Source organism: Canis lupus, chromosome 30, assembly GCF_011100685.1.
Source record: "Canis lupus familiaris isolate Mischka breed German Shepherd chromosome 30, alternate assembly UU_Cfam_GSD_1.0, whole genome shotgun sequence".
Classification (NCBI taxonomy): Eukaryota; Metazoa; Chordata; class Mammalia; order Carnivora; family Canidae; genus Canis; species Canis lupus.
In genome coordinates, this window is record NC_049251.1 from 9,717,583 (window position 1) to 9,730,142 (window position 12,560).

Genomic DNA, 12,560 nt, shown 5'->3' on the forward strand with positions numbered 1-12,560 from the left:
GTAGTGATGTAGATTTAAGTTGGTGTTTTCTCCACTGACAAATTATCTCCCTATGCCAATCTTAACAAATAGACATGCCTGTCTTTAATAAGACAGACACACACACCACACACACACACACACACACATGCACAACACTGTTCCATCCTCCCCTCAAATATATCTATAAAGTCATGGCAGATTTCATATCAACCAGAAGAGAACCTCAAAACTGAGCACTTCATTTACCAAAAGATGGCTTCTGTTATAGACCACCTGAACATTCATTTAAAAACAAAAATCTAGCTGACTACCTACTAAATTCTGGGCACCATGCTAACTATATGGTTATAGTTGTCCAGCATGACAAAGTAGAAATAATGCCCAGTAAATCAAATAAAACAGTTTTTCACCTTGTGAGAATCATGGAAAACACCTCAGAAAAATGGAGAAAACTCCTAAGTTTTTACCTTTTTTTGAACTGTGTAACTTCAAAAGCTCTGAATACAATGTAGTCTCTGACATTAAGATTCATTTTAATTAATTCCAACCAGGTTCCCTGAAAAATCTCATTTTCCTTATTATCTTGTATATCAATATTCTAACTCCTTACAATCCTCCAAAAAGCTTAAATCTATTATTTCCACTGAGCATTTTCCACTGAAGAATAATCCTCAAATTCCTCCAGTTTGCTGAGAATACCCCAAATTCTTCTCTCAAAATTATGGTAGCTCATATAAAGTGTTAACGTGTAACAAAAATTAAGCCTTTTCTCATGCAAACACAAAAAGAAGTTAAAAATATGTAAGTAGAGGTGCCTAGGTGGCTCAGTGGTTGAGCATCTGCCTTTGGCTCAGGTCGTGATCCTGGGATCAAGTCCCACATCGGGTTCCCCACAGGGAGCCTGCTTCTCCCTCTGCCTGTGTCTCTGCCTCTCTGTGTCTCTCATAAATAAATAAAATCTTTAAAAAAAAAAAAGTAAGTAAAAATCTGTCCAGTGTTCATAGTGTCTCAACACTGCAACTAAACTAGAATACATACTTTATAGTATCATAAAACTTTGAATCATACTTATGGTGAGCATAGAGGTGTTGTATCATTATGTCCTACACCGAAAGCAAATGTGACATTGTGTGTCAACTATATTTCAATAAAAAAAATTTTTTTTAAACTTAAATCGTAAAGTTAAAAAGAAAATTTAAATCAACTGAATTTTCTGGTTAGAAAATCTTTTCAGCTTTAAATTCTCTAAAACTACGAAAAACGTTTTAGTCTACTTTTCTACATAAAAACTTGTAGAATGCTAAACTGTATATTGTTGTACCAGGGACATCTTTCCTAAAGGTGTTCTTAAATAAAATTCCTGATTATACCCTTCTAAAATAGAGAACTTTTCCTCATGTCCAAACCATCAAAATCCCTCTCTTTACAGATACAGCTGGAAGACTGCACTGTTTAAAATATTAAGGAATGCAATACAGACAATATTTAACTTTGTTAAAAATAAATATCCATAATCATAAACCCACACACTTTGCAATCCCCAAAGCACAGGCATATGTTGGATATGTAACAAACACTCAAACACAGATTTTTAAAACCTATGTGCTTTCCTTGTAAGAAAGGATATTAACTTTAGTTCTAAAGTTATATTTAATAGAAAAACATCAAAAAGAGATCCTGCCCACAGGGGTATAGTCAATAAGTGTAAAATAAAAGCACTAAAAACAAACTGTCCGAAAACAAAAATTCCTAAGATTTTTCTTATAAATGAATTCTACTTTAAAAAAAGAGAATCCAAAAAAAAAAAAAAAAAAAAGAGAATCTTTGCAAGAAACATCAAAATGAGAAGAGAAGGGAACGCCTGATGGCTCAGTGGTTGAGCATCTGCCTTTGGCCCAGGGTGCGATCTCAGAGTCGCAGGATCGAATCCTGCATCGGGCTCCCTGCATGGAGTCTGCTTCTCCCTCTGCCTGTCTCTGCCTCTCTCTGTGTGTCTCTCATGAATAAATAAAATCTTCAAAAAAAAAAAAGAGAGAAAAGAGAGAATCCACATTTATCTAGGGAAAGAACAGGTTAGCACCACCATATTTCTTAAAAATGCAAATGTGTCTGTATTTAGAGGAAAGCATGTTACCTGTTCTACATACAACAGGCATTCATGCTTCTACTATGATGTTAGGGAAACCACATATTTTAAAAAGTTAATGGTGAATTAATATTTTAATGACACTATTTTCCAATTCTCTATCAATAATCAGTTAAAATACTACTTTGTATGACTATATAAAGTAATTGCTGGGGGAAAGTACTGCTTTACTTCTTGACTAACAAAAGCAAAAACTGTCCTCAGGACATTCAAAGGAGGATTAACTTCATCCTGTTACCACACAATTTCCTCTCATGTGTGAAAGGCAAGGCCTTAAGATATTCTACCCATAAGCTTTTCTTTATTAAGCTTGCTCTAACTATACCACAACAGCTGGTTGATAAATAAAGGTTTGTGCCCTTTTAATAGCATTTATCTGTAGAAACAGGCCTCACATCTGAATAAGTATACTGGGGAAAAAAAAGAGAGAGATGCTTCAGATGTCCAAAATTTTGAACCAAGTAATAAAGTTTCTTCTCAAATTTGTATTCAAAATCAAAAGCAAAACATATGCTTTTTAAATTTCTTAACCAGATCACAGCCAAAAATTACAGTAACACAAATATGAAGAGAAACAAAGTTTTAACATCAGAAAGCCAGTAACTAAACATGAATTCCACAGGAAATAATCACAAACTGATGAGACAAAGGAAAAAGAATGACCAGTAACTATTTGTCTCTATAGTATGAATTAGTGATCAGAGTTTGTCACTACAGTAAATGCTCCAAAGAAGTAAGTGATTTCTGGGATTTTGTTTTTTATAGTTTTGTCAATTGTTTTTCCTTACTACCTACTTTGCCCATTTAGAGAATCAAAGGTTGACTGTATTTCATAGGTTTCCAATGATATTGAGTTAAAGATCATATTTATGATAAGAATTCTCCACACTAAATCTAAATGAAAGCCTCTTTTATATTGCTGCTAAGACAAACCCTCACATAGTAAGAAACGAAGACCATGGAAAAATTCCACAAATATCCTAAAGAGATGCTGAATGTTTACTAATATATTAATTTGCCCAATCTAAAACTGTGTTACTTAAAATACGAATAACTTCAAATGACTCAGCCTGGCATCATGATCAAAGCTTGTATTTATTTTTTATGCAATAAGATAAAATTTAATATTTCTCACTTTCCTAATGTTTTTCTGTTCCCTGTCTCCAAATCTCAAATTCAAGTCAAAAACATCAAAACAGAACCAGAGATGGAAAAAAAAAAAAACAAAACACGACATAGAATATACATATATGCTACATTTAACTTTTTAAAGGTGCTTACTTTAATTAGACTTTGTTTAAACATCTCAAGTTTTGCATCAAAAAATAGCCTTCTTAGATAGGTATTCAAGATTGTACCCTGATGAGGCCCAGTGCTTATTCAGCAGACTTTGGACTTCTCAGACTATTGCAGCAACACTACAGGTTTCTGGCATGTAAGAACTTATAACACTGCTGAGGCAACAACATAGCAATGTCTTAGTTTCAAGGCTGGTGTATTGCAATGAGAAAACATACTAATGAGATAGAACTAGCTCATCCCCACCCACCCTTGTTTCCATCTACTAGCAAGAGCTGCTGTGAATTCTACACATTTGAGATGCACAACGGTTTATCCTTTTTGAATGCCAAAAAGCTACTGTAGTTGTTAATAACTCTACAGATAGTTCCATGTCATAGGACCATATTTATTTCTGAAGGATTACTATAAAATAAGCTAACAGGCACCCTCAGCACTCAGATCCCCCGACAGTCACAAGTTGATGGAAGACAGCCGTTCCCATACCTGCCCTTCAGGTTCTCAAGTTCCCTGTGATGCAACATGCTCCGCATGTGTTCGTCCATCTCCTTCAAAATTAAAGAAAGCAGATTAAACTAAGGGGGATTGCTTTGGGAAAAAAAAATTCCTCTGTTTTTATTCAATCAACAATTGGGGTTCAAGCTCTTTGTGTCATAAGTGTCGTGGTTACCCTTCTCAATTCAATATTGAAATCAGTTCCTTATAATTCTTCAGCTATGTTTTTGAGGTTATTTCATTTTTTTTTTAAGATTTTATTTATTTATCCATAAGAAACACACACACACACACACACACACACACACACACACACACAGAGGCAGAGACACAGGCAGAGGGAGAAGCAGACTCCATGCAGGGACCCGATGTGGGACTTGATCCTGGGTCTCCAAGATCACACCCTGGGCTGAAGGCGGTGCTAAACCGCTGAGCCACCTGGGCTGCCCTCATTCTTAAATAATTATTAAGAAAAACCTATTTAATGGCTTTCGAAAAAGGTCAGAAAGTATATTGTCTTTAGGGAGCAAAGGATTTAAGAATAAACTATGTGGCTTAAGTTCTATCCACAAAAAAAGAATTTACTAAAGTTTTATATATATAAAAACCCAACTCAGAAATCATCTAACTTCTCAACTATTTGGTTATTTTCTCCATACTTTCCCCACTCAACTGAGAGTTTCTCAAAAATAAGTTATAACTCTTACTCAAGTCTTGGCCAGGGATTGGCACACGGTTGTCAAGATTTGCTGAATAAATAAATGGATATATCAATTTAGGCAGAACTTATGGATCTAACAGAACTTCCCTGTGGTTGATCAAATATAAATAATAGTGAATGGGAATAGAAGGGAAGGGAGAAGAAATGGGTAGGAAATATCATAAAGGGAGACAGAACATAAAGACTCCTAACTCTGGGAAACGAACTAGGGGTGGTGGAAGGGGAGGAGGGAGGGGGTGGGGGTGAATGGGTGACGGGCACTGAGGGGGGCACTTGACGGGATGAGCACTGGGTGTTATTCTGTATGTTTGCAAATTGAACACCAATAAAAAATAAATTTATTATTAAAAAAAGAAGCTATAAGCAATAATAAAATGATTATTGTTGTTTTTTTAAAAAAAAAAGTTTTTAAAAACTGCTTAGAACACAGGAGCTCAATCATGCCCTCATCTTCACTGCCCATTCTCCCCCAATTGATTTGCTTGATTCTAATGAAATCTTTGAAAATCTACTAGGGTCTCCCATTCCTCCAACCCATCTTTAGTGGCAGGAAAACAAAATCTGTGGGAAGAGCTACCACTTAAAAACATGCACACACACATGCACACATATCTTAAAACTCAAAAAGCTGTAAATATCTATCCCTTTGTCATGTGGACATATATGTAGGCAACATGCCAAAATTAGAGAATGGCTGTTCGTATATATAATAATATAATAATACTATAATTGTTGAGTATTACTATTGACTGTATCCTGTGTTTAAGTGCCTCTAAGATTTCCTCATATCAACTGCAAAACACTGCTGATGGAATATTATTAATTTCATAAGTATACAAGGATACATAGAAACTAACTTATTTATTCACCAACTATTTATTACTGCTTATTAAATGTCAAGTACAGAACTAGGCACTGAAGGGATAAGTGTGAAAACATTCGTTCCTGCCCTCTCAGAGTCACAGATAATCAAGTGGTCAAATGAGGACTCAGATCCTCACATATCTGACACCATGGCCAAGGTTTTATTTATTTATTCATGAGAGACACAGAGAGAGAGAGGGGGGCAGAGACACAGGCAGAGGGAAAGCAGACTCCATGTAGGGAGCCTGATGTGGGACTCGATCCTGGGACTCCAGGATCACGCCCTGGGTCAAAGGCAGGCGCTAAACTGCTTAGCCACCCAGGGATCCCCAATAGCCAAGGTTTTAAATACTATGTCACACTCCAACCATCTAGTGCATTGAGATTTTTCATTATATACAATTCATTTGTCAAAAAGAATACAACAACCCAATAACTTAGTCTTAATTTATCTACAACAGTGTGACAAACAGCTTTGTGTTCTTTTTTTTTTCTAAAGATTTTATTTATTTATTCATAGAGACACACACACACACACACACAGAGACAGAGACAGAGACACAGGCAGAGGGAGAAGCAGGCTCCATACAAGGAGTCCGACATGGGACTTGATCCCGGGTCTCCAGGATCACGCCCTGGGCTGAAGGTGGCGCTAAACCACTGAGCCACCCAGGCTGCCCAGCTTTGTGATTCTAAACACTTTCTTTAAATGGCAATTATACTGGAGACAACCATCATTTCCTTCCTATCTACAAATGCTTCGGGATCCCGGGGTGGCGCAGCGGTTTGGCGCCTGCCTTTGGCCCTTTGCCTTTGGCGATCCTGGAGACTCGGGATCCCACGTCGGGCTCCCGGTGTATGGAGCCTGCTTCTCCCTCTGCCTGTGTCTCTGCCTCTCTCTCTCTCTCTCTTTCTCTCTGTGTGACTATCATAAATAAATAAAACTTAAAAAAAAAATAAAAAATAAATACAAATGCTTCACTTGGAGGGGATAGCTTTACATGCGATCCACCCCCTTCTACCTACAATTGATTGGCCACTAACTAGAATGAACACTTACAGAGCTGAAAGCGGAGTCAAATTAGCGACACAATCAAGAATGAAAAAAAAAAAAAAAAACCATGAATACACAACCCCTGCTCAAATCCCCATGTTTCCTTTTGTTCAATTTTTCCTTATATTAGATACACATGTGCCAAATCCTCTTTGAGCTAAATTTAACTTGGTTCTGTTTCTTTCTTTTACTTTTTTTAGGATTGTATTTATTTATCTGAGGGAGAGATAGTGAGAGAAAGCACGAGCAGTGGAGAGAGGGAGCAGCAGGCTCCTCCCTGAGCAGGGAGCCTGACATGGAGTTCAATCCTGGGACCCTGGTATCATGACCTGAGCCAAACACAGACACTTAACTGACTGAGCCACCCAGGTGCTCCTGTTGGTTCTGTTTCTTGCAATGAAACCATTCCTGATCAAAGCAGCATTCACTGAAATAGGTTATTTTCTGATATAAAAATCAATCCTGTATTCTATTTCAATTATAAAAATATTATCATTCAAAATTTGTTTAAACATGACTTCTGATTATCTAGAATACTTCACAAATCTTTTCCTAAATTTACATGTGAAATTCTCTCCCACCTTGCTCCAAGGAATGAATGCAAATAGTGTGACAACCTAAGCTTTCAAAATAACTAGGAAAAATCCATGAGCACAGGATTAAATAGCCCCAAATGCATACTTGCTCAGTTACCAAGCTTCTATTTAGTTCTTGCATATTAATCATTATCAGGTTTTTTAAAGAAGGGAGAAGAAGGAGTTTTTTTTGTTTGTTTGTTTGTTTGTTTTTTAAAGACTTGGCAGTTGAACAAATGTAGAAAACACTGACTAATACAAGAGAATTTTTTTAGTATTTTTTAACTCCAGGGCTTCTCTAGTGGGGAGTCTATTTCTCCGCCTCCCTTTGCCCCTCCCTCTGTTCATGCTCCCTCTCTAATAAATTAAAACCCTTGAAAAAAATAAAAATAAAAAAAATTAATGAGCATCATACTCAGGGATACAGCACACAGTTTTTTCCCATATTTAGAGCACTTTAGATTCTTTTTCTTCTCCCCGGTACATTTGAAGAAATCAGGGTTACACTAGTTTGGGATACTAGAGGAAAGCACTGCTTCAACCTAACTTGTTCATCATCTATCTAAATAAAACTAAGTATCAAACTTATCTCTTTCAATTAGCCCATTATGCTAATTTCTTAGACCACATTAATCCTAACACTTAAATCATGCAATTCCCTTGTTTAAAAACCTGTAATTGGCATTTCCTAAAATAGGAGTGGGTAATCCCAGCTTCTGATTTATTTTTTCATTATGATCCATGGAAAAATAGGAAGAGATGAAAATGTGTTTTAAACCAGAATAGAAGAAATGCCAAAAGGCTTAAAATGACAAAATTATGAGACATCAAGACAGGGCTGCTCCTCCACAAAAGTGTAACACCACATCTCTGAGTGTCTGCCTATCCCTTTCACACCTTCTCAATCTCCCATCTCCCCCTAATCTGAAAGGAGCCATAAAGAATTTTTATTTATGATAAATTTGCATAAACCCTGGTCAAAAAAATTTGAAACTAGAAGAACAGTTCTTTTACTTTTGTAAAAGGCAAATATTATTAAACATGATTTTAAAATCTCATCTGATTTTTCCATCACTAACAGAAATCCTAAAGAGGAAAAAAAATCTTCACCCCAGCCTAGGGGGTGGATCATAATGGAACCCCTTAGTCTAGCATTCAACAGTTTTATAACTGTCTGCATCTAAATTACAGATTATATTGCAGTCCCACTATCTCCAATACAAAACTGTTTTAATCAGATAAGCCTTCTCACAGACTCCTAAAACTCACACTCCATTCTACCTCTGTATCTCTGTACATGTTATTATACCGCTAAAATCTTTCTCTCTTCTATTTCTCTGAAGCCATCTTACTTCCAAACATCTTTCCAGGTTCACTTAAACCTCCCAGGCTAACCTAGCTCATGATAATCTTCTCAGTTCTCCAAATTTTGAAGGACAATCCAAAGCATCCTAAAAGCTTAGAAAAAAAGCTTAGAAAAAAATTTCTCAGTAGTTAAATCAGTACTACTTTGAAAGCAAAGGATAAAGACAAGAAAAAGCAAAACAATGAGACAAACTGCAGCCAATTTCCCTGAGGCACAGGTAAATTATTTTAGTTCTTAAAAATGCGTTTTTCTCTGAGCAACATCCCCACCTTGTGGACAGCTAGGATACTGTTAACACCATTTCTGATGTGCTGCACTTTTCTTTCACAAGCAAAGGCAGAAACAGAATCCAGGTACAGACAACAAATGCTGTATCCTTAGCTAATCAGAGTAGTATAATCTTGGGACACCTGGGTGGCTTGGCGGTTGAGCATCTGCCTTTGGCCCGCTCCCTGCAGGGAGCCTGCTTCTCCCTCTGCCTGTGTCTCTGCCTCTCTCTCTCGCTCTCTCTCTCTCTCTCTGTGTCTCTCACGAATAAAATCTTAAAAAAAAAAGTAGTATAACCTCAAATAAACTGAATTTTAAGGTATTTCTCTATAATTGGTTACAGACTAAATTAGTAACGATTATCAACTTTTGAGAATCCTCAAATTCTGGGTAGAGATTTAATAATATAGTTTAATAATTTAATAATATAGTTATTGGCTCTTTTATTATGAGCTAATAAAAGAGAAACCAGTGGAATGAGACTATGATTATGAAAGAAGCATTAATAAGACACTGTTAAAAGCTTTTATCCATCTATAAATCCCATGTCTTTGGAAGAAAAAAAAGATCAGTCATAAAGCTTCAGATTCTCCCTCTTCTATTTTATTACCTTTTTTGAGCTGTACACAATGTGGCACAATATGCATTTTCGTTCTCGTACCATAGTGACCAGATCTGAAGCACTCAACGTCACACCTGCAATGAGGAAGTAACATTTAGTAACCTTTCTCCCCTGGGATGTCTTCTTCACCTTAACATAGCTAAAAATACAAGTCTTACATCTCCCTCACCTCCACCCTGCTCCTCCCAGTCCTCCCATTTTGGTAAATGAAAATTCAAGTTTTCCAGGTACCTAGGGCAAAAACTTTGAAAGTCATCCTTGACCCCTCTTTCTCACCCCATATCCACTCTCATTAGCAAATCCTGTCAGTCTTCCTTTGAAATACAACCCAAATCCAACGGTCATCTCACGAGGCACTAGCTTACTGATTTGCCTCCCTGATTCCACTCGTCCTCTTAATAGTCTATTCTCAAAATGGAAGCCAAAGATTCTCACAACAGGATTCTTCTAAAATTTAAGTCAGATCATTTAACTCCTCTGTACAAAATCTTCCAACAGATTCCTACCTCACTCACACAACATCCAGTCCTTTGCCATGAGCTAGAAAATCTGTTTCCTTTTTTGCTGACTCCATGCCCCACTCTCATTGCCTCTATCTCTCCATTCCAGTCACACTGCCCTTGTTAGGTTTTGATCATACCAGGGATTCTCCCACCGAGGGTTTCTACATTTCCTATTCTTTCTGCCTGGAATATGCTTCCTCAAGATATTTTTATGGCTCACATGGCTCACTCTCTCACTTTCTTATTTCCATCAGTATTTGAAATGTTGCTTCACTAGGAAGGGCCTTCCCTGACATACAATGCTGTATTTTTTGCTCCCTTCTATCCTCCTATTAACCTGCTTCATTTATTTTTTTGCTTCAAAAAGCTTTGTTGTTTCCATCTAGTCCTAGACTTGGGTGAGGGCTCCAGGGTGGTAAAAAGCTGCCTAATGGCTGCAAGGGGAGGCTTAGGAAGAAGCCCTGACACCAGGGGGATGCCAGAGGGCCTCTCAGAGGCCACTGGGCTCTAGAGGCTCTTAGTCATGGTTGAGGGTGAGCCTTTGGAAGAGATACTTGCCCAGCCCAGTCCAACCAGGGGGGCAGTCAAGCTGCAGACATCAGTCAGGTGGTTGTCCATCTTCTAGATGGGAGTTTCACCTGCTCATCTAGAAAATGGCTCTCCAAGAAGTCACAGAGATGAGGGTCTGCACAGGCAAAACCCAGGCATGCACATATATAAAGGCCTGATTCAGGTTCTTCTCCAGAACCACAGCATCTCCCAAAGTGTCCAAGGTTTCATCCCACTCATCTTAGGACAGTTCTGCACCTCCTGTTAGAGGGCATGGCTACCCACTGGTTTTGTATCTTCAGGAGATACTAGGCACCTTCACCTTCTAACTTGTAGAAGAAATGCCAGAGCCACAACATCATGGTAGAAATACAAACCCTGAGAGAAGTAGGTATAGAAAGCCCACAGATATAGGTTGGCCAGGTGGTTGACAGCAGCCTCCACCTCAGTGGAATAGTTCTGATGTATCTGGGAGCTCATGTTTGATTGGCAGTAAGGAATAAGCTCAGAAAAACAGTGCTGGCTGGTCTTAGAGGCAGGGGAGCGCTTAGAAGATGGTTTGGAAAGTTGCAATTGGAAAAGAGGTTGGAGAGTGGTAGGAGACTGGAAGAAGGGGTGTCCCTGGGTCTATTCTATCCAAATACTGTTGAAAAGACAGACAGATCCATGGGACCAGTAGGTGTGCTACCCCCCCCCCCCTTTTTTTTATGTTTTAATAGCACTGTAGTAGACTGTTTCTGTAGATGGCCACAACATTATCTTCCACCCTAGGTGTTCTTTCACAATGTGATCTTGTCATCACCATCCATCAAATGGTGTGGTTCATTCTCCCTTCCTGTTTTGATCAACAAAATGTGGTAGAAGTGGGGTGCCTGGGTGGCTCAGTCAGTTGAGCATCTGACTCTTGATCTTGGCTCAGGTCACAATCAGGGTGGTGAGATGGGAGCCCCACATCAGGCTCGCTCAGCAAGGAGTCTCCTTAAGGTTCTCTCTCTCCCAAATAAATAAATAAATAAATAAATCTAAAAAAAGTGCGGTAGAAGTGACAAAGTAAGTCTCAGTAAAAAATGTGCAGCTTCTGCCTTTGCACATTTGGAATACTCCCTCTTAGAACCCAGCCACCAGCTGTGAGAAAGAAAGCCCAAGCGACAAGGAGAGGACAAAGGGAAAAGAACTGAGGCCCAGCTGAGCACCCGAACAACCAGCACCATCTGACAACCACGTTGGGAGAGTGAGCCATCTCAGTGTTCCAAGCCCACCTGCCAATGAAGGTCCCCAAGTAAGATGACTTAAAGAACTAAGCAGATGAGCCATTTTCAACCCACAGAATGTTAAGAAACAATAAAATATTTCTTTTAAGCCAGTAAATTTTGGGGTGGTTAAAGAGCAAGAGATAACTGAAGCAAGCAAATCTTATTACCTGATATAGTATAATTTCTTTTTAATTCTTTATTTCCAGGGACTTAGTGTATTTTGTTCACTAGTATAAATCTAGCACTTGGGCAGCCCAGGTAGCTCAGTGGTTTAGTGCCACCTTCCGCCCAGAGCATGATCCTAGAGACCAGGGATGGAGTCCCCCGTCGGGCTCCCTGCATGGAGCCTACTGCTCCCTCTGCCTGTGTCTCTGCCTCTCTCTCTCTCTCTGTCTCTCGTGAATAAATAAAATCAATCTTAAAAATAAATAAATAAATCTAGCACTTAAAACAGTATATGCCATAATGCAGGCACCCAGTAAGCATTTGTTGAACTGTTTCAAATGGAACTATCTTCAGTTACCAAATGTGAGACAGAGAAAGCTAAGTAAATACTGTGATTTGGATTAAGACCAGAAGGTTTTCTATTTTACCGTCCTCTAGCACTAGCCTATTTTCCTCTTGCATCTCTGCAAAGATGCCCTACATGAGAATTTAATTTCATTCCCCAAGCAACATTGTTTTTCCCTCTACACACAAAACACCAGGCTCTAATAGAGATATCTGCTTTCTTGCCTGGGTTCCTTCCTTAGGGAATTTAAAATTGTGAAGTAACAAAGTTATAAACTATCCTAATTTAATCTATAACTCCTAGACAACATGGTGGAAGGACCAGTGAGGAAGAGGCCTACGGTTCTCTACTTC

General features: G+C 38.3%; 1 protein-coding gene across 2 annotated transcripts in view; it reads right to left on the reverse strand.

The window, feature by feature from the left end:
- ZNF106 (zinc finger protein 106) overlaps positions 1-12,560 on the reverse strand; it is a 63,699-nt gene that overhangs the window by 34,292 nt on the left and 16,847 nt on the right. Inside the window, exons 2-3 of one of the 2 annotated variants that reach the window (XM_038580174.1) lie at positions 9,380-9,465; positions 3,914-3,975 (exon numbers count right to left, since the gene is read on the reverse strand). The exons of the other annotated variant lie outside the window; for it this stretch is intronic. Coding sequence (XP_038436102.1) covers positions 3,914-3,975; positions 9,380-9,433 — 116 coding nt within the window. The 5' untranslated portion in view covers positions 9,434-9,465. The remainder of the gene's footprint in view (positions 1-3,913; positions 3,976-9,379; positions 9,466-12,560) is intronic. 2 annotated transcript variants of the gene reach the window in all.